Below are 23,508 nucleotides of genomic sequence, written 5' to 3'. Positions count from 1 at the left end.
TTGCGCTGTGACACTGTTGCCACACTTGCGGTTGCCCGCGGCAACGTGTTGCTGTGAGAGCATGCGGTGGCAGTGTCTCGGCCTTCTGGGTGATTGCCGTGACATGGTTGCCACACATGCTGTTGCCGGTGGTAACGTGTTTGGTATGCTTGTGCGTGCACTTCCCCATTAAGTGGCTTCCTTCCCTTGTCTTAACTCCCTTCCTAGTGTTTTGTGAGCACTGGGTTTATGTGTGTGTGGGTGTGGCTTCTTGGGCTATTTAGCCTCTGCTGGATGCCTGAAGCTTGGAGTTCTTCCAGCCTTGGTGTATGCTGGTGGTTCTCTGCTTCTGGCTTTACCATCTTTCCAGTGAGGGCCACCCTTGTGGTCATACTGTCACAGCGGGGAGTGGGGAAAACCCTCCACCGTGCCGTGTCAAAGGGAGAAAGGGGATCAGCCAGGCCAAAATTAGTGATAAGGGAGCAGGTCACCTCCTACCGCGTCCCTAATCCTCTCCCTGACTGCTCATTATATGAGCGGACCCCGATGGTTGGACGGCTCATACACTGGATACCTAATATCCTGAGTCGCCCTGGAAATCCCTCACTTTGGAGCAGGAGAGAGACTACCTGTTCATCCATAACACATACAGCTAAAGGAGATAGCAGGTAAGTGAAACCAGTAACACCCTTACCTGCCACAGACACACTGACTGGAACCTGTGCACAAGTGCTAGTGTCCACGCCAACATTAAAGGACACAGCACACACCATAGACCACACAAGAACCCAGGACATCCATAGCTGCAATAAACGTGAGACACTATAAGAACAGCTATGACCACAAGGGTGGCCCTCACTGGACAGATGGAACAAGCCAAGAACCGTGCACCACCAGCATACACCAAGGCTGGAGGAACCCAGCGCTTCAGGCATCCAGCAGAGGCTAAATAGCCCAAGGAGCCACACCCACTTAAAACCAGTGTTAACAAAACACTAGAAAGGGAGTTAGCCCTTCCAACACCAGACAAGGGAAGGAAGACAATTAAAGGGGAAGTGCACACACAAGCATACCAATCCACATGTTACCACCGGCAACAGCATGTGTGGCAACCATGTCCCGGCAATCACCCAGAAGGCCGAGACACTGCCACCGCATGCTATTACAGCTACACGTTGCCGCGGGCAACCACAAGTGTGGTAACAGTGTCACAGCGCAAACCAAAGGCCGTGACAAGGACTTGCATAAAAGGTTGAGCTGTGGCCATCAATAAAAGAGATCATTTTACCCCTTCCTGCAGTCTTGGTGTCACGACCATGGTCGTGACTCTTGAACCACATGCTGTTGCCTGCGGTTTGTTATTGGGTGTTCAACCACAGGTGAGGGCCGCTAGTGTGCTGCCTCACTTGCGGGCAACAATTTATTTGGTATTGTCGCAGTAGAGCAGCCTAAGCTAGGGCTAGGCAGCTTGCGGCAATGTTCATGCGGTTGCACCTAGCAACCTCTCAGTTAGGTGTGTGTGTATGTAATGCACTTTGTATGTCTGGTGTGCACGAAGTTTATGTTTGGTTTGGATGTGTACATGTGGTGGCAGTGTCTCGGCCTTCTGGCTGACTCCCAGGACATGGTTGCCACCCATGTCGTTGCCTGCGGTAACAGCTGCAGTGTGATGTATTTGGACACTTCCCCTTTAAGTGGTTTCACTCCCTGGTTAGTGTTGGAAGGGTTAATTCCCTCTCCTGTGTGTGTCTTTGTGGGTGTGGCCACTTTGGGCTATAAAGCCTCTTTGGAGATCAGAAGCTGAGGGGTTCTTCAGCCTTGCTTTGCTGGAGACGCCCTCCTGGTAATTCAATATGCCAGTGGGGGCCACCCTTGTGGTCATAAACAAATTGTTATGTATTGTTTATACACGATGTTATGAGGATGTGTTTGTGTGTCATGTCTATTCTTTGCAGCGTATGGTTTCCTGGTGTCCTGTGTGGTGTGTGTGCTCTGTCTATTGTGTTTGTGGACAGCAGCACTGATACTTGGGTCCCAGGCTCTGTGTCTGTGGCAGGTAGGTGTTAGTACTAGTTGCACTTACCTGCCATTGCCATATGCCTGTTTCCGTTTCCCCTGTCTTTATAGTTTGGCCATCTTTAGACTCCTATTTCTCCATGTCCAGGAGGAACAGGTAGTCTACCCAGCTCCTAGCTTAGGGACCTGCGGAAGAGGGCTAGTAGGGACCCGAGGTTCCAAAGCATGAGCCCTCCTACCTTCAAGGTCGGCTCATGTCGCTAGGAGTTAGGGTCAGATTAGGGAAGCAATAGGAGGTGACCTGCTCCCTAATTCTGTGGTTCTGGCCAAGTCGTGACTACCATCTTCTGTCATCGCACGGCTGAGGGTTTTCCACATCCTCAGCCGTGACAGTTAGCTCCTTTTTGTGGGAAATTAGGAGCTATATATTAACAATACCTTCGGATTTACTTGAATTTCAGGAGACGCTGTACGGATTTACTGAGTTGGAGTGTAAGATATCTGTAGCACTGAGGGTCTGCTGTTGATCTGACCATCTAAAAAATTAGGGGTGAGGGTCTGCTGCTGTGCTGACCCTCTAAAACATTTGGGGCGAGGGCCTGCTGCTGATCTGACCATCAAAAACATTATGGGCGAGGGACTGCTGGTGACCCTCTAAAACATTAGGGGTAAGGGTCTGCTGCTGAGCTGACCCTCTAAAACATTATTAGCGAGGTCAGCCTGATAAGCATGTTGATATGATGGAGGAGGACGAGAAAAGGAAGATTGAACCATATACCCTTTTTTGTGGTGGAAGGGGTGCATTGGAATACAGTGTATTCAGCAAACCATAAAAGCCACATTTAAAGTACCTTTATGTTTAGCCTCTTTCCTCTGGTGGAGTAGAGAAGTCAGGGGCAATCCAGGCCTTGTTCATTTTGATAAGTGTCAACCAGTCAGCATTTTCAGTTGACAGGCGGATGCGCTTATCGGTTATTGTGCCAATAGTAGCATTAAATACCCGATCTGACAAAACGCTGGTGGCAGGGCAGGCCATCACCTCCAAGGCGTAGAGCGCCAGTTTGTGCCACGTGTCCAGCTTGGACACCCAATAGTTGTAAGGCACAAAGGGATCACTGAGGACATTGACACGGTCTGCTATGTACTCCTTTACGATCTTACAAAACGTTTCCCTCCTTGTGACAGTAGGCTGCGCATCAGGGTGAGGGTGCTGGCAGGTGTGTCATGAAACTGTCCCAGGTCTTGGAGAGTGTTGCCCTGTTGGAACTGCTGTGTGTTCCCCTCGTCTCCCCTCCTCGGTTGCCCAAGGAACTACGGACTCTGCCACCAGCGTTGTCCGCTGGAAATTTTTGGAGCAATTTTTCCACAAGGACCTTCTGGTATTGCACCATTTTGCTAGTCCTCTCCACCACAGGAATGAGAGAATAGAAGTTCTCTTTGTAGCGGGGGTCGAGAAGGGTCAACAATTAGTAATCAGTGTTAGCCAAAATGCTTTTAACACGATGGTTAAGGGAAAGGTTATGCGCTCCTGTGTCCCGCAAGGATTGAATCGCAAGCATAATTTGATTTTGCAATACTGATTCTTCTCAATATATATTTATTTGTTTTTATGAGCAATTTTTTAAGGTATGTCTTTATATTAAAATGGTATCTCCAACTTTTTATTGTGATGTCAATAGGGGTGTGTTTTGTCTGCTGATTCCAATTACTTGTGATTAGCAACTTCAGCTATATAAGTCTATTACTTTTATTTCTAGTCTTTTTGTTTGCAACTTGTCATGAGTAAGGATCGGGATTAGCAGATCCGAAACACGTAGACCGGGTTGCCATGTTTTAATATATTTTTGGAATAAAGAACGTCACTTTTTGGAAGCTGGACTCTCTTTGATTTCACCTGTGCCATTCCAGAGTACGACTCACTCCCGGACTCCACAACGTTCACCCAGTGCACCATCAGAGAAATGTAGAGTCCCTGGCCAAAAGCACTTGTCCATGTGTCAGTTGTTAAGTGGACCTTCCCAATAACTGCATTGGTCAGGGCACGGCTGATGTTACGGGACACAAGCTGGTGTAAGGCAGGAACAGCACATCGGGAGAAATAGTGGCGGCTGGGGACTGAGTAACAAGGGACAGCCGCCGCCATCAGGCGACAGAAAGCCTCAGTGTCCACATGCCTAAATGGCAACAAGCCTAAATGGCAACATTTCCAGGGCCAGCAATTTAGAAAGGTGCGCATTTAGTGCTATGGCCTGTGGGTGAGTGGCTGGGTATTTGCGCTTTCGTTCAAAGGCCTGGGGTATGGACATCTGTGCGCTGCGCTGGGACACAGAGGTGGATGTGCTAGCTGATGGTGCTTGCGACGGTCCAGGTGCAGGGCGGGAGGCATTCGGGCCTGCGCCTTCGACAGGGGATTGGCCAGCACGTAACACAGGGGAAGAGGAGGCAGTGGTGTGACCCACAGACACTGATTGTGGACCCAGGCGTTCGGCCCACCTATTAGGATGCTTTGATGCCATGTCACAGATCATGCTGGTGGTGGTGAGGTTTCTAGTGTTTACGCCCCAGCTCATTTTTGTATGGCATAGTCTGCAAATGACAATTCTTTTATCGTCCACACTTTCCTCAAAAAAGCGCCAGACTGCGGAACACCTACCCCTTGGCAAGGGAGATTGCCGCAAGGGTGCTCTGGGGAAAAGTTGTGGGCCTGTTTGGTGTGGCCCGCCTCCTCCCTTTTTCCACCCCACTGTCTCTTCCAGCCTGTTGCGCTGCTGTGGATCCCTCCCCCTCTGTACTGCTGTTCTCGCTCAGCTTGCCACCTTCACAGGTTGGGTCAGTGATTTAATCGTCCACCACCTTCTCTTCCACTTCCTCACTCTGATCATCCTCCTGACTTGTTGACCCAACAAGAAGCTCACTTATCGACAACTGTAGCTTATTCTCATCATAAACCTCTTGAGACACTAATTGCGGTTGACTTATTGGCAACTGTGTCTCATCATCATCATCCACCTCGTGAAACACTAATTGCCGTTCCCCACCGTCATCTTTTTCTGACTTTGGATGCTCAAGAGTTTGGGAATCAGTGCACAAGATCTCCTTATGTCCCTGTTCAAGCGGGCTTGGTGAGAGGGCCAAATCAAGGAATGGCGACTCGGAATATCCGAGTGTGGGATCATTGTTTTTCAAGACTCTCCATGGTGTGAGGAAGGAGGATCAAGGTGAGGATTCTGTTGACCAGACTTTTGGCTACTGAGACTGGACTTTGTGGAAGACAGGGTGGTGCTTAACCGACTGGAAGCATTATCTTCTGCAATCCAACTGCCCACCTGGTCGCACTGGTCTGACTTCGAAAGTGGTGTCCTGCACCGCCCTGCAAACTGGGACATGAATCTAGGTATCGTGGATGAGTGTGTTTCTTGTGCTTTGGCAGCAGGCACAGTTTCAAAGCGCCCAGGGCCATGGCCTCTGCGTGCACCAACAGCAGCACGTCCACGGCAAGTATGCATGCTAGGAGTTGTAGTTTCTCAACAGCTGGAGTGCCGGAGGTTGCCTACCCCTGATCTACATGATACCTGCTCTCATCTATAAAACACTTGATCTCCACTTGGAGCTGTAGGATTATGTATATGGTGTGATTCACTCCCCCTATATACAAGTGTGATAGATGCTAGCTTGAGTATTATGGATTCAGAAGTCTGTACACTCATTATGTGACCATTTGCATGGTTCCTCTGTTTCCCGTGTATATATGCCGCTGTTATTTTAACTTATGTAATTTTCTGCTGTCTACTAAATAAAGCTTGTGTTGGACTTATTATACTTATTATATGGTGTGGTGGATACAAACTGATTAGTCACAGAATACATACGTGTTGGAGCTATCTCTTTTAGATGTACAAGTTCTCGCTCCATTCAAGTAGATAATTACACTACAGGAGACAGTGTTTAGGATAAAGACAGGGAAGCAGTACTCGCATGGAGTGCAGCCTTCTCTTCAAACAGCTGGTCAGTGAGGATGCCGGTTGTCAGACCCCTGGAGATCTGATATTGATTACCTCTCCTGATGATAAGTCATCAATATATGTGGTCAGACAATCGCTTGAAGTAAATGAAAGGTAGATACATAATAGTTTTACTGAATCTTTTCCCACAAATCTATATATCAATCTGCTCAGCTCCTCCTGCTCTATAACATGCTGCCTACAGATTGTGCTGCATGTTGTGGTGACAGGTACTCTTTAAATAAAAACTTCGGCAGCTGCTATAAATGGTCTAAAATAACAAAACAATACCCACTTTTCATCCCCTGCTGCTTGCTGTGCGTGCTCCAGTCCTTTTCACCACCGCTTGTTTTCCTGGCTGCGGCGATCACATTCCATACACACCATATTACCACTGCAGCCAATTACTGGGATTACTTGGAATTAATGGGATCACTACAGTCATGTCCCATACACTGCTTAGAATAGGGGTAGGCAACCTCCGGTACCCCAGCATGCCTACTTCCTCTGCTCTTCTGAAAACTCCCATAGAAATGAATGGAGCATGCTGGAAATTGTAGTTTCACAACAGCTGGAGAGCCGAACTTTGCTGATCCCTGACTTATAACATAGATTGGCTGTGGGGTGACCTGGAAAGTGCGGGATGTTACTGCTGCAGCCAGGAAGATTACGCTATCATTTATACTTTCTCTGCTTTTAGGATTCATTACTGATCTTGGCTTCCAAAACTGCATCAGGAAAATGTCTAAAGTGTATGCATTAGTTTAGCCTAAGATTACCATTTACCACCAATGTTGTTACTTTTAATTATTATTATTTGGCAAAGCAAAATAATATTTTATTATGATCCAAAAATACTCTGCCAAGAACATGCCTACAGATCAATAATGTGAAGGTGACGAGATGTATAGAGTTTAGGACGTTAAACTTCCTCCTTTTGAGATATTACTGTTATACAAATGTTCTTATTTTAGAGAATTGATACTTTATGATGTGGCTTCAATCTTACAGCAATTATATTTCCTGTGAGGACATTGAGAGACAGAAATACGCGAGAAATGGATGGCAAGCTATTAAATGTAAGCACTGGGTAATGTGTAGAATATGGCTGCTGGAGAAAAGGGAGACAATAATGTAATTGGACTATTCCTGAACAAGCTTAATTCAATGTTAAAGTAACCTGCTGTATTAGGATAAAGGAATACAAGTCAACTCAGCTTCAAGAGAAGGCGCAAAATAATCATCCTGTAACAACTGATGTGCTTCATAAGTCAAAAAAAGTGAACAGGTGAAAAATAGCGGCTTTTCGTGATCAGTTGTCTACATGGTTAAGTGCTCATGCACAGAGCAGAACCGAGTGCACAAAGCATCTATGAGAGCACATAAAGGAGGGGAGATTTTTCAAGAATTATGTTTCATGTACCAGTCTTGATCTAGTTTGTGCTGCAGTGAGATTCGCTTAATTTATTAAGAGGCCAAGCCCTGCTATACCTGCAATTGTAGACTACATTTTGACTCCCTATAATGCTGTGCTTTTCGGTCATCAAAACTTGTGGTCATGACATGCTAAATTAAAGTAATATGGATATGTAATACACTTGGAACATGGACACATTAATCCAGCCTTCAAGTACACTATCACCTCTCCTGTCTATTTATGAAACTATTTGTATCTGCCTTGTAATAACAATACTGGAACATCTATGCTTATGATGCTGAGTCCTGCCATTCCTTTTTTATCCCTTCTAAAAGGTATGAATTGCTTGCAATTTGCAATAAAGATTCAGCAGGGTGTTTCCAACTGGACGTGTGTCCCTGCACAGTCTGAAACTCGGGTCACTGATTGATTGTATCAGACTGTGCAGGGACAAACCCCCAACTGGTAACATCCAGCTAGACCTTTATAGTAAATTGCGAGCAATTCATTCATAACTTCTAGCAGGAATAATAAAGAAATGGCACCATATAGAGTCATAAGAATAGATGCTCCAGAATTTTTATTAAATGGGAAATGCTTGTGGTTACTATAAAAGACATGTTAGGAGAGGTGACAGGTCCATTTTGAAAATATGCATCAGTCACAGAGAAGTGATTTGCAAAAGCTGTTATTTTGCTGTACGTTAGAGACCAGTCATTGTTGAGATATTGGGAGTCGGGACCTCTTAATACTTCAGGATCTAATGTTAGGTTGTTTTAATTCCAAATAAATCCCAGGTGTAGAAGTAAACTGTATAACAGCTGATATCCATTTAAGAGGTTAAATAAAATGTCAAGTATAGAGTTTTGTCTCCTTTAGCACACAGTCCTATCTATCATAGCAGGCGCCTGAAACCTGGGGCACACTGCGCATATCATTGATATTTACCAGAACAGGTTGTTCTACAATTATCTCCATAATTGCCTTTGATTTTGCATCACAGCTGATTCACGTGCTGTTAAGTGAACCACCCTTTTAACTGAATTGCCGCAGTGTCGTTGCATAGAATAGGCTTGGTATTCCCATTGTAAAGGGAGCTGACATTGGGCGTCATATCTCTTACACCAGTATTGACTTTATTGATGCATTTACTTGTTTCAGAGAAGGGAAGCATTGAGGTAGCAGGATGTGGCAGGCCCTGAATCCTATCTGCATATTGACAGGGTGTTTAACACGCAGAGGGGCATTAATGAGGTCTGAGTCCCATTGTGTGGAAGAGCAGAAAGCGGTTTTTAGATCACTTCATAGGTGATTGTCTGTTTTACAAAAAGCGGCTGCTAAGGATAATACAGTAGCTACACCTATAAAAAAAAAGCACATCCGGACTAAATATTTTAATACTTGTAGATACATGGCAAAGTATTTAGAATTGATCAAGAATAGAGGTTTAGCAGGGGTGTAAACACCAAAGTGCTTCACAAGAATGTAATGCTACTGTACCTAAAAAAAGACCATATGTCAGAGAAGTAATTCATCATACTGTATGGCCACACCTAGCGGTCGATCTGGCCAAAATCCACCACAAAAGAAATCCCAAAATGGGCTGATTTTTGTAGTGGATTACAGTGAGTTTTAGGCCTCATGTGCTTTCCACTTCTGCATTTCAATTTAGCACAAATAGAAAATGTCCTCTACATAATGAGGACCACAGGCCCATTGAAACCAACACTATAAACTGATATGCTGAAAACCCACGGAGCCAGTCAGTTTATGCAATGGATTTCCCTGATCTGAGATTAGTTTTCTTAAATCTCATCCACTGTTCTTGTACTTTAAATGTCACAGATTTCCCATACTAGAATTGCACTGTGGAGAATCTAAAGTGCTTACACTACATGTGACCATTTCCTTTGGCCTATGTTCAGCTGGACACAAGACTAGATATAAGCGCTGCAGTTAAAATTAGATTTTGATTTGATGGACCCAAATCATTTTTACCTGAATCGAAAGTGCTTCCACTTGGCCGGAATATTTGTGTTTAATTCTCTGAGGCCTCCAAGACTCACATTTTTCCTCTCTTGACTCAGTTTTTAATTTTTTTTTATTATTTTTCTCTGTCTCTCCAAAACTGTGATATGGAATCAACAAAGATCTGTATTCGGATCCAACTCAATTTTTTTAAAAATACTTGTTGAAACAGAATCATGTTGCTCTTCACTGCACAAGACTGCACAGTAGTTCAAAGAAGTGCAAATGTAACAATTGCACCTGGCCCTGGTGCATCTGTGGGACTAAAGAAGTCTCTGCAGCATAAGAAGGAATCTATGTAAAAAAAAGGCACATGATAGACCTGGGTCCTGTTACAAATTTTGCATTGGCGCCATCCAAGTTATCCCATGCGACAAGTACAGTAGTTCAGTATTATTATAACTGAACTACTATAACTATTACACTATGAAGTTTAAGTTCTATGGCCTCCTCCGTCAGCTGAAGCCTTTACATTGGAGAAAATTGAGAGAGAGAGAGAGATACTAACTGGGAATCTTATAGGACAGACAATGCTCTTCTAGAAAAAAAAAATATATACAGTTGCAAGAAAAAGTATGTGAACCTTTTGGAATGATATGGATTTCTGCACAAATTGGTAAAAAATGTGATCTGATCTTCATCTAAGTCACAACAATAGACAATCGCAGTCTGCTTAAACTAATAACACACAAAGAATTAAATGTACCCATGTTTTTATTGAACCCACCATGTAAACATTCACAGTGCAGGTGGAAAAAGTATGTGAACCCCTAGACTAATGACATCTCCAAGAGCTAATTGGAGTGAGGTGTCAGCCAACTGGAGTCCAATCAATGAGATGAGATTGGAGATGTTGGTTACAGCTGCCCTGCCCTATAAATAACACACACCAGTTCTGGGTTTGCTTTTCACAAGAAGCATTGCCTAATGTGAATGATGCCTTGCACAAAAGAGCTTTCAGAAGACCTATGATTAAGAATTGTTGACTTGTATAAAGCTGGAAAGGGTTATAAAAGTATCTCCAAAAGCCTTGCTGTTCATCAGTCCACGGTAAGACAAATTGTCTATAAATGGAGAAAGTTCAGCACTGCTGCTACTCTCCCTAGGAGTGGCTGTCCTGTAAAGATGACTGCAAGAGCACAGCGCAGACTGCTCAATGACGTGAAGAAGAATCCTAGAGTGTCAGCTAAAGACATACAAAAGTCTCTGGCGTATGCTAACATCCCTGTTAGCAAATCTACGATACGTAAAGCACTGAACAAGAATGGATTTCATGGGAGGATACCACAGAGGAAGCCACTGCTGTCCAAAAATACATTGCTGCACGTTTACAGTTTGCACAAGAGCACCTGGATGTTCCACAGCAGTACTGGCAAAATATTCTGTAGACAGATGAAACCAAAGTTGAGTTGTTTGGAAGAAACACACAACACTATGTGTGGAGAAAAAGAGAAACAGCACACCAACATCAAAACCTCATCCCAACTGTGAAGTATGGTGCTGGGGGCATTATGGTTTGGGGCTGCTTTGCTGAGTCAGGGCCTGGACGGATTGCTAGCATCGAAGGAAAAATGAATTCCCAAGTTTATCAAGACATTTTGCAGGAGAACTTAAGGCCATCTGTCCACCAACTGAAGCTCAACAGAGGATGGGTGTTGCAACAGGACAACGACCCAAAGCATAGAAGTAAATCAACAACAGAATGGCTTAAACAGAATAAAATACACCTTCTGGCGTGCCCAGTCAGAATCCTGACCTCAACCCAATTGAGATGCTGTGGCTTGACCTCAAGAAAGCGATTCACACCAGACATCCCAAGAATATTGCTGAACTGAAACAGTTCTGTAAAGAGGAATGGTCAAGAATTACTCCTGACCATTGTGCACGTCTGATCTGCAACTACAGGAAACGTTTGGTTGAAGTTACTGCTGCCAAACGAGGTTCAACCAGTTATTAAATCCAAGGGTTCACATACTTTTTCCACCTGCACTGTGAATGTTTACAGGGTGTGTTAAATAAAAACATGGTAACATTTAATTCTTTGTGTGTTATTAGTTTAAGCAGACTGTGATTGTCTATTTTTGTGACTTAGATGAAGATCAGATCACATTTTATGACCAATTTGTGCAGAAATCCATAGAATTCCAAAGGGTTCACATACTTTTTCTTGCAACTGTATGCAAATTAGCTGTTCTTCCAAAGCAAATTTCTTATGCCTGATCATTTAAAAGGCTTTGAAGCATAGATAGAATGGGTGAGAAAAGGTGAGAGGTCTTGGTCAGGAGTTGAGGAATACCATTTTTCCTTATGAGAGCGACTAGTAGGCATGAGAAGTCTAAGGCCTCTTTCACACGGGCGTCTTATTTTTGGCCCGGATAAGAGGCGGGTGCGTTGCGGGAAAATGCACGATTTTTCCATGCGAGTGCAAAACATTGTAATGCGTTTTGCACTCGCGTGCGAAAAATTGCGCATGTTTGGTACCCAGACTCGAACTTTTTCACAGAAGTTCGGGCTTGGGATTGATGTTCTGAAGATTGTATTATTTTCCCTTATAACATGGTTATAAGGGAAAATAACAGCATTCTGAATACAGAATGCATAGTAAAACAGCGCTGGAGGGGTTAAAAAAATAAAATAAAATTTAACTCACCTTAGCCAACTTGATCGCGAAGCCCGGCATCTCCTTGTGTCTCCTTTGTTGAATAGGACCTGTGGTGAGCATTAAATACAGGTAAAGGACCTTTGATGATGTCACTCCGGTCATCACATGGTCTTTTACCATGGTGAATCACCATGGTAAAAGATCACGTGACGTACCATGTGATGACCGGAGTGACGTCATCAAAGGTCCTTTACCTGTATTTAATGCTCACCACAGGTCCTATTCAACAAAGGAGACACAAGGAGATGCCGGGCTTCGCGATCAAGTGGACTAAGGTGAGTTAATTTTATTTATTTTTTTAACCCCTCCAGCACTGTTTTACTATGCATTCTGTATTCAGAATGCTATTATTTTCCCTTATAACCATGTTTTAAGGGAAAATAATAATGATCGGGTCTCCATCCTGATCGTCTCCTAGCAACCGTGCGTGTAAATCGCACCGCATCCGCACTTGCTTGCGGATGCTATGCGATTTTCACACTTCCCATTCACTTCTATAGGGCCTGCGTCACGTGAAAATCGGACAATATAGAGCATGCTGCGATTTTCACTCAACGCACAAGTGATGCGTGAAAATCACTGCTCATGTGCACAGCCCTATAGAAATGAATGGGTCAGGATTCAGTGCGGGTGCAATGCGTTCACCGCACGCATCACACTCGCACGGAAAATTCGCCCGTGTGAAAGGGGCCTTATAGACCAGGCAATGTTCGTTTGGGTTTCTTGGAAAAAGATATAGTATGCAATTTATCTTTCCATCCAAAAGGAAAAGAAAGCCAAGGGTGCCATCATCTGAGGCAGAAAAATACACCAGAAAACATCCAGGTGCAGATTTTTACATGAGGATTAGGATGTAGATTTCTGTACGGACTACATCCCTCGTGAGATAAAAGGAGACATTCAGCTTTAGAAAGTCTGCAACAAATCATTATTGACGCTGTGGAATGTTAATTCGGCAGTGGACCACAGCGCAGGGAATGACAATTTTCTGCATATAGGACAACATAGGGGAAGTCTTTATGTTGCAAATTTTCTGGAGAAATTTTCCGCCACATGTGAATGCACCCTTATCTTGTTCCATATCAATAAATAGTACCTCTCTAATCCTGACCAGGACTATTAGACTAAAGTGCCTTGTGGTGTCCTATAGGCCAGACAATGCTCCTCTGGTTTTCCGGGAAAAACATATGCAAATTAGCTTTTTTTCCAAGCAATTTTACCAGAACCATGTTATCCTAGGTGCCTGAAATGTATCAACCCCTGCCGAATTAACATTCTATACCATAAAAAAGCTTGTTGTAGATTTTCTTAAACTGAATATAGCTATTAATTTCAATGGGTGACGAAAAACCACAACAAAATCTCTACCTCTCCAAAAATTTGCACCTCCATATTTTCTGCCAGGTTTTTCTGCCACATGTGAAGGCAACACTAACTTTCTATTCCTTTAGAAATAAAGCTCATTTGCATTTTTTTCAGAAGACTCTTGATGCCTACTAGGTACTTTCCATAAGGAGAAATAATCCCCTGATCGTAATCAAGGCCTTTCATCTAGCTCTTATCTAAGTTACGCTTCAAGGTCTGTTTAAAAGCTCAAACTTAGATTGTCCCTTTGAAAGGAAAGCACATTTGCATATCTCTTCCAAGAGGAGCATTGCGTGGCCTAAAAACTCTTCACACCTAATGGTCTCTATTGTTAATCGCGAATATTCAAATCGCTAATTTTGATCGCAAATATTGGCACTTCAAGAATTTGCAAATATCTATAACATATTGATTTTTTTTTCGTCAGTACCCATGATCCCTCACTGCTTCTTGCTTGTGGGCCAATGAGAAGGCTGCAATATCTTTGACTTTAGGAGTAGTATTTTTTAGCGCAAATTTTCCGATTGCTAATTTTTAAGAATCAAGAAAATAATGACTGGAGATCACGAATTCTCAAATTGGCGAAATATGATGAATATTCGCCAAAATATTTGCAAAATATTGCAAATTTGAATATTGTTCCTGCTGCTCATCACTGCAGGGTTTTGCATTTGTATGATCACCTTGGTTGATCAGCTTAAAGGGTTTATGCAAAAATGGGGGGTGGTTTACAGACCATCTACTTGTCCGGACCTGTAAAGTGGACCTGTAAAGTGAAGCTTACTTCGCTGTTTGTTGTTCTCCTGGCCAGCGATACGTTGCTGCACTCCTTCGCTATACACATCTAGTTTGACATCACCTACAGCTAGTCACTGGCCATGATGGTGACTGGCTTCTGTTACATCATGACAAATAGTCACATGACGCAAGGGGATCCAGCCTCTGCCAGTGATTGGCTACAGCAATGTCAAACTGAATGTTTACAGTGAAAAAGCCCAACAGAGCATTGCAGGTGGATGAAGTGGGAGTCTGCTCCAGGAAGTAAGTAAGCTTCCCTTTACAGGTCTTGGCCAGGTGAGCCACCCCCAACCCTTTAAATTAAAGAGGGAATACACAAAAGATTCATGTTGCTTGTCCTCTGGTGACAGTTAAAGGCTATGTACATCTTTGGAGTCATTTTTTTATGATTGCATTTAACTTAATTTTCAATTGGTCTTTATTAAAAATCTTGAGCTGTTCAGTCACAAAGGGTTAAAGGGGTTGTCCGGGTTCAGCTCTGAACCCGGACATACTCGTATTTTCACCCAGGCAGCACCCTTGATTTTGGCATTGGAGCATCTCATGCTCCAATGCGCCACCTTGCCCTGCGCTAGATTGTGCAGGGCACGGGCTCTTTTGTTTACAATAACACACTGCAGGGCGGAAGCTTCCGCCCAGCAGTGTGTTCGGTGACTTCACTGGCTCAGATGGGCGTACTTTAGCGCTGTCCTAGCCGTTTTACTGCTGGTGACGCCACCAGGCTTCCTGACAGCCCCAGTACGTCACTGGCACTCTTGAAAATGCCTTTGCCTGCGCTATTTAGCGCGGGGAAAAGGAGAGCATCGGAGCATGAACTGCTCCGATGCATAAGTCAGGGGGGCTGCCTGGGTGAAAATGGGGGTATGTCCGGGTTCAGCTCTGAACCCAGACAAACCCTTTAACTCTTTTTCTAACTGTGTGATTGGTACTTTCACTTTCACTTTGTGCTTGTCAGCTAATTACCCTTATCTCTAAACTACTAAGAGGTCATAAACACTTATTAAAGCCACATTCTTGTCAGTAAGATAAGGATTGAGTTTTGTTAAGTGGTTATAAGGGCAGAGAGCAGAGATAAGGAGTCCTTGCTGCTCCTCTGATGACAGAAAATACAAAAAATCCACAGGCAACTAGTAGACCATGTCAGCTCTTTAGCTCAATATAAGTATAATGCAAAAATAAAATAAAAATGCACCCAAAGGTGTACATAGCCGTTATTAAGCTTCCCTTTACAGGTCCGGCCAAGTGAAGGTGTTTGCCAAACCTACTCCCCATTCTTGCACAACGCTTTAGAGTAGGAATACACTACAGATTAATATCCTCATTTGCCCCCTGATGGCAGATATTCTGGGAAAAAAGTGTTGGCAATGACAGCTTTCGACATCTTTCTCATATTTCTGATAAAAAAAAACTGCCAAAGTACTTTGGCAGTGGCCTACTCCAATCTTCCCATGGAAAAACATGCATTCTCTGTCAAGCGTGCATGAGTAAGGGGTGACTCCGAACAGCTATCCAATGTGCATGACTCTGTGTGGTGGAATTAATAAATTAATTACTATTGCTATTAATTACTTAAAATATTAGAATAATTTTGGTATTTGATCTTTATAATCATGAGATTGTGCATCGTTATGCGGTAAATGCATTTGAAAGTTAGTTGAGTGCTAACAACTTTTAAGTCAAAGTTGAGGTCAACACAAGATGGTTTGTAGAGTTCAAATATGTTTAAACTGTGTCTCTATGTTAAATCATTCTTCTGTAATAAAAATGTCTTTCATAAACTAAATTACAAATCATAGAGTTTATCAGGGCTACACCTGAACTCCACAAACTCCACCCTGCTGCTAGAAACATCTGCTTGGCTTGGCTGACAGAGATACTATCTTTAAGGGAGTTTTTCAATAGGACATTTATTTTCAAACAAGACACAATGACTTTTAGGGCTAGCTAATGATACCTTTCACTTGGTGATCTGTTGCTTCATTCTGGAGAAAAAGTACTTTTAATCTAGATGCAAATAAGCAGTTAAGTGCACCAAGGGTAGACCCGAGCCTGTCTGTGCACTCTTACTCCTGCTGCTTCCTCTGCCAGCATTGCCTTCTCCTTCTCCTTTATTTATTTAACAGGTCCAGGCAAAATAACTATGCAGGATCCAGAAGGAAAGGGATGGGCTGGAAGAGAAAGCAGGAGGAGCAAGGGTGCACAGAGTAGCTTGGATCCTCTCTTGGTGCATATGAATTAAAAGTATTATTACATTCAACTGATCTAGCTCTACAAGTCAATTTATCTTATATTGTTTTGTTTTTTGGAAAAATGCTGCTCAGGATAATATACGAGATTTGCCCTGACATAGAGAATCTTCTCACAGAAAATTATACAAAATTTTATACTTTTTCATTGCTCTAAATATACTTTTCTGGGATGATAATAAAGCTAATCTTTTACAGCAATTACCACTAACAACTAAGAAAAAAACTGAAACACGAAAAATGTTCTGACAAAATGGGGATTTTAAAATGCTCTAAAGTAATCATATTTCACACCATAGACATAACAATTATCATTAATGTTTTTTTACTAATCTTACATCTAAGGAGAAAGGCTTTTGAAAAAAGTTCAAATAAACTGAACATGAGCTAAAATGACAAAATATCCGCTTTGAAATTCTCTACCACTCTGCATCTCAGTTCCTTGGGTCTACCCAGACTTGGTTTGCAACATGACCCTATATGTCACTGTAGAAACCAAAGTAGTGACATAAAAAAAATTGAGTTAATATCATTATATTATATTCCCCCCCCCCCATTAATTTAAAAGAGGTGTACCCATTTTATAATGTTATAATATATCACTAGGTATGCCATAGCCTTGTGATCAGTGGGGTTCAATCTCTTGGACCTCCACCAGTCATGAGAACAAAGGGAACACTATGACTTTTTAGTTGCATAATGGCACTACCAACTACCTGGCTGTGTGTGGAAATGCAAAACAGCTCCATTTAAGTAAATGGACTGGGGGCTGAGAGCATCACCTTGCATGGAGAATCAAAAAATGAGCAGCAACACGCCTTGTTGGACTGGGGTTCTTGGGGCCCACCAGAGAAAATTATTCTCTAGGCCCAACCCTATATCATCAATAAAGTTGAAAAGGTTTTGAGTAAAGGAAATTGTCTCTGAAGGCATCCAACTGATAGTTTTCCATATGATCTTTAAGACCCATTATGGTATCAGATCCTCTGGTGCTCTGGTTGGTCAGTGTTACCCTGTTCACACGAGTGGTTTATGGCTCTGTGTAATGGAAACAGACTATGATATACTTCTTTGGGGGCCTACCATAACTTTATACCCAGAGGAGATGTTTTTTTTTTTTTTGTAAATTATTTGGGATCTCTTATAAGTCTAAAGAAATTGTAGTATGCTTCATCAGATATTTTATTACAGTAATATTCCTCTGATAGTACAATGTCGTACAGAGTACTACATGGTGGACAGTGTCTAAATCTCTTTAATACAGAGACCAATGGAGTTTGGGTGCAGACATTACACATAGGAATTATTTTCGAAGCCTGGAAAACCTTTTGTAAAACGGCAATACCCGGAGAAAGAGAACTTTCAACTGCATCTGTCTTAAAATGCAACAAATATATTGAAATAAAAAGAATAAAAGGTGGACTGTACATTATTATACACGAAAGAGCAAAAAAAGATACAATTCTTGTATATCCGAGAAGTAATGCTTAGTAACACAACTGAGGTCACCAAGATACCAGTGCTTATTTACATAGAAGTAATTTGACAGGTAATCATCACATATTGAAAATGGAAGTGAATGTTCCAGCATGCATATCTAGGAATGACTAGTGATGCCAACTCTCTATGAGACCCTCAAATTGTCAGCTTTGCAGAATACACTTCATCAGCTCATATCCCCATGCATTCTTCCTCATGTATGCTATAACATCCAATGTATCCCCAGAAGTGGTCCTAACATACTCCTCTATGCTGTGCTATTTTACACATAGTAAATATGATATTTTGCTGCTATACTACCTAGTGCAAAATAATAAAAGAATGACTTACTTTCAGGATTTATCTCATGGAGTGGTTTTTTCTCTAAAAAATAAAAAATAGGAGAGGTGTACTTAATATTTGGACTATATTCATGTTACAGAAGTATGTGAAGATATGTATAGGAAGTATTTGTGAAGTATATGTACAGCACAGGCACACCCTACATGCAAGGTGAATATTTTGTCAGTTCAAGATCATTAAAGATGTTATCTGGGAAATAATATTGATGACCTATTGATAGAATAGGTCATCAACATCGTATTGGCGGTGGTCCGAATCCTGGCACCTCTGCCTATCAGCTGTTTTGGGGAGCAGTAGCACTCATAGGAACTGTGGTGATTGCGGCGGCCTCCCAGGAGCTTACCATACACAGCGCCCTACATCGTATAGTAGCTGTGCTTGGTATTGCAGCTCAACCCCATTGACTTGAATTGGAATAAGATGCATCGAGGCCATGTGACTGATGTGTGGTGACATCACATGGTCTAGGAAGAGGCATAGAGCTCTCAACCTCTTCTAATAGTCCCTTCGATCTGATATTGATGACCTATCCTCAGAATTACCCCTTTTAATCTGTCTGGACTCCAATGTACCTGAATAATAGCAGAAAAGGGCCGGCACTCACTTTTAGTTGTATTAAATTATTCTGTTTATTGTCACATAGCACTGTGACGCGTTTCGACACTCGCAGGTGTCTTTGTCAAACAGTTTGACAAAGACACCTGCGAGTGTCGAAATGCATCACAGTGCTATGTGACAATAAACAGAATCATTTAATACAACTAGAAGTGAGTGCCGGCCCTTTTCTGCTGTCATTTTCATGGGATGCCAATCCTAGGACGCGAGCAGCACCAAACCTACCTGCAGTGCCGACCTATTGGACATAATACAATGTACCTGAATGTCAACCATTGATCATTGCAACATATCCTATAATATCTAAAAGAAAATTATAACAAGACATGAGCAAATTTCTCAAAATTGTGTTGCGTCTCCAGTTTCAATTTGGTCTGAATAAATTTAACCCAAATAGAAAGAGACCTCAATGCCCTCAGTCATGTATGGCACTCTGGGGTCTCCTAGGACTCTATCCCACCCTGTTCAAGCTCTTTAATGCCAAGATGGCATAAGTGACAGTGACATATATGGCTATGGGTAAACGGATGGTAGCCGATGGTAATAACAGCCTGTTTAATAACACTGCACTCTCCAATTTTTATTTTTTCATAAAAAAATGGTCCCTTTTTGGTTGCAGATTACTTCTTCTCTAAATGACCACTAAGGTTTTGGGGAATTTTATAACAACTTTTATAAGGGCTCATGCACACGAACGTATTTTATTTCCGTGTCCGTTCAGTTTTCTTTGTGGGCCATATGCGGAACCATTCACTTCAATGGGTCAGCAAAAAAATAAAAAAAGTTACTCCGTGTGCATTCCATTTCCGTATATCCTTATCTCCGTTCCGCAAAAAAATAGAACATGTCCTATTATTGTCCGCATTACAGACAAGGATAGTACAGTTCTATGAAAGGCCAGCTGTTCCAGTCCGCAAAATACCGAATGCACACAGATGTCGTATTTATTGCGGATCTGGATCCATTTTTTGTGGACCGCTAAATACATACGATTGTGTGCATGAGCCCTAATTTAGAATTGATTCACTCATCTCTAATTATAACACAACGCTCGTGAAAAAGCCAGTACAGTACTTTATAATCTGATAATTTGAATGGATGTAGACATACTTTAGAAAATATAAGTCTCACAATAAGTTTCACAAAGTTATTTTTGTTTTAACTGTGCTTACACTTACATAAATACTCAGGCACTTTTTATGTGACAACTTCAGGCTACTTATTTAAATGTGAATATAATCTTCCATAAAACAATGCAGCACTCACTATATGTATACGCAATGTCTAATACCACAAAAAACCTCCTTCAACTTATGATTTGATTTTCAAGACGTCTAGACATGAGATTCATGAAACCAAAGGACTTGAGGATTAAATTATTTCAAATTCATTTTTATCCCTTAAAGACCTGGCGAATTTTCATTTTTGCGTTTTTGATTTTTCTTCCCCATGTTCCAATAGCCATAAGGGCTTATTTTTTTGCAGACCAAGATGCATTTTAATGCCATTATTAATTTTACCATGTATTTTTGGAAAACAGGATAAAAAAATTTAAAAAAACACACACACAATTTCGCCAAGGTTTTTAGAGTTTTGGCACCACAGTGTTCACTGTGCAAAAATTACATGACATCCTTATTCTGCAGCTCAATACGACAATACGAGTATGGTGATACCAAACTTTTATTGTTTTTTTATTATGTTTAATTGCTTTTAAAAATAAAAACCCTTTAAAAAAATTAAAATTTTCTTTGCATCAACATTTTCTGACAGCCATAACTTTATTTCCATCCAGAACTGTAGGAGGGCTTTTTTTTTGGTACCATTTTCTTGGTATAAACACATTTTTGATCACTGTTAATAATTTTTTCCCCATTAGGGTGTTTACCATTTTTTCAATATTTTAATAGTTCAGTAATGTTATGGACAAGGCAATACCTAATATGTTTATTTTTTTTATGTTTATATATAAGATTGGGAATGGGGGGGTTTACCTTTTTTTTTATAACCTTAGGAAGCTAGAACCTGGTTCCTATTGATCCATTTTCCCATTCACCTTAATAGAGATCTATTAGGGTGAATATAATTCTTACACTGTCCCTGCGGAGCTATGTCTTGTGCACAGCACAGCAGGGAGCTTAACATGGCAGGCCTGGAAGGCTTCAAAATTTTCCAGGCTGCCATGGTAACTGATCAGAGCCCCGCTATTTCACTGCAGGGGCTCAGATCGGAAGGCAGAGAGAGCCAAATCCCTCTGCCTTGCCTCACAGATGGCACAATCAGCACTGAACGTGGCATCTGAGGTTTTAAATGCCTTGGTGGGGTGTGATTGCCGTTCCCCGTCATTTCAGCTGGGTGCCTACTATATAATACAGCTGGCACCCAATCCATACAACTGTGGGTGCATAATGCTGTACATGTATGACATTATGCTTTAAGGGGTTAAAAGGGTTGTACAGGATTAGAAAACATGGCTGTTTTCTACCAGACATAGCATCGCTTCTGTCCGTACTGTAGGTCGTGTCTGATATTGTAGTTTAGCTTCATTAACATAAAGATATATGCCGTAAGATATGAGATATGCCAAACAATCTATGTGGAGCTGTTTTTGGAAGAGCAGTCATGTTTTTCTAATATTTAATAATGTCTTTAAAGTTGCTGTCCCAAGAGTAAACCTGTTGACCTATCCACATGATAGGTGATGTGTGTGATGAATGGTCCACAAGCAGAAGAGTCCATCCACTTTGTAGTGGCTGTTCCGGCATAGTGCAGTTCAGCTTCCATTCACTTTAGGACCCAAACCTCAGTGCTATGGCACAGCCACTACGCGGTGGATGGAGCATGAAGCCTTCTGCTTTTGGGTCCCTCCACTGTATAATTTCCTGCATGTGTGTTTGCCGAAAATAATAGAGAAATGGTGTATCAGGAGTCAGTTCCGAACTCATCAGATCAATATCTAAAAGCTGTAATTCCCCTTTAAGGGTGCAACAATTTTTTTTTTTAACGGGATGAGCTGTACTTTGAAACCAATTAATGAGCCTTTTGCCATGATGACCCTTTGGTATCCAATAAGCTTGTCACTGGGGAAGGGGGGGGGGGGGTATCACACACTGTGGCAAAACCCCTTAATGCTGCAATGACTATTGACTGTGGACTGAAAGGGGTTAAATGCTTGAGATTGGTGTTACTGTATCACAGGGTTAGCTGTATGTGATAGCACCATCACTGTGCTGTACAGTACATGCATGGTGATCCCGTTGTGATCCCGTTTTCACATGTATGACACAGAGCAGGAGTTTGGCCATCTACCGTATATGCCAGGCATGTCCAAAGTGCGGCCCCCCTGCTGTTGCAAAACTACAACTCCCAGCATGACTGGATAGCTTACAGCTTTTAGGGCATGCTGGGAGTTGTAGTTTTGCAACAGCTGGAGGGCCACACTTTGGACATACCTGGCATATGCTGTACTTACCGTATGAGCATTTTTAAAGCCATTGCCAGTAATGGAATAAAAAAGAAAGTATATAGGAAAAAATTATATATTTCCTTTTTTTGTAGCCACACCTGGCTTTGGTTAAAAAAATAAAAAATAAATAAAATAAACTGCATTTAAACTTAATGTGTAAATCCAGCTCTATATATGAGATTTTTTTTAATTTTTTTCTATTTATTTTTTGTGGAGGATAATTTTGTAGCGTTGGAAAAAAATTGCTAAAAAACAAACACTAGCAATACATATACTGTAGATAACCTAACCTCATATCAGGTACCCTAGCACCAGTCCTACAAAGAAGCAGCTTGCAAAATATCTGAAAGCATCGCTTTTAGAAATGCCCGACAAAATGTAGGAGTCCATTTCATGATTGATAGACAAATAATTTCCACGAATAGCAATTATATGCTTTTTGTGCTCTTATCTCCTCACAAAACATGGACAAGGCTATGATGTTGACAGCACTTTATAAGAAACAAGATATTTTGATTGAGTTTGAGGATAAAAATGGCTTTCTACATGGACATGGAGGATGTAACTAATCATAAACTGATGTACTGTAGGAAGACACCATGCAAAACACAATAGAGCAAGATTGTTGTAGAGAGTGATCTGCAGAACTAAAGCTGGCCATACTCTTTAGGAATCAGCCAAAAAGGCCAATTTAAACCATTTTCTGCCAACCATCGGTGCCATTTCATGCAACAAACAAGTGTGAGAAAATTCAATATATACGTATACAAATAGAGTTGAGCAAAGTTTTCAAAACTTTGATTCAGCAGCTTTGCCAAACTTTGTCAGGATTAGTGCTGATCGAGCACTTTGGTGCTCAGGTACTCAGATGCTCTGGCCGAACACATCGGGATGCTCAGGTGCTCAACTGAGCACCCGAGTATAATGGAAGTCAATGGGAGAACCCGAACATTAAACTAGGCACCCCCTTACAACGGCAGCCTTGTAGACTATTATGCATTCAAAACCAGCTCTTATCTGACTGAGAGCCAGTAAGCCTCAACTTTGCTTCATATCTGTTTGATGGCTTGGGT

The 23,508-nt window shown here is 41.9% G+C and overlaps 1 protein-coding gene across 1 annotated transcript in view; it reads right to left on the bottom strand.

Moving 5' to 3' along the window:
- The window catches only part of UNC5D (unc-5 netrin receptor D), a 694,878-nt gene that overhangs the window by 165,519 nt on the left and 505,851 nt on the right, over positions 1–23,508 (bottom strand). Inside the window, exon 8 of the mRNA XM_044283128.1 lies at positions 18,343–18,375. Coding sequence (XP_044139063.1) covers positions 18,343–18,375 — 33 coding nt within the window. The remainder of the gene's footprint in view (positions 1–18,342; positions 18,376–23,508) is intronic.

Source organism: Bufo gargarizans, chromosome 2 (genome assembly GCF_014858855.1).
Source record: "Bufo gargarizans isolate SCDJY-AF-19 chromosome 2, ASM1485885v1, whole genome shotgun sequence".
NCBI classification, from domain to species: Eukaryota; Metazoa; Chordata; class Amphibia; order Anura; family Bufonidae; genus Bufo; species Bufo gargarizans.
The sequence above is the reverse complement of the archived record's forward strand: the minus strand, read 5'-3'. Positions and strand labels throughout refer to the sequence as shown.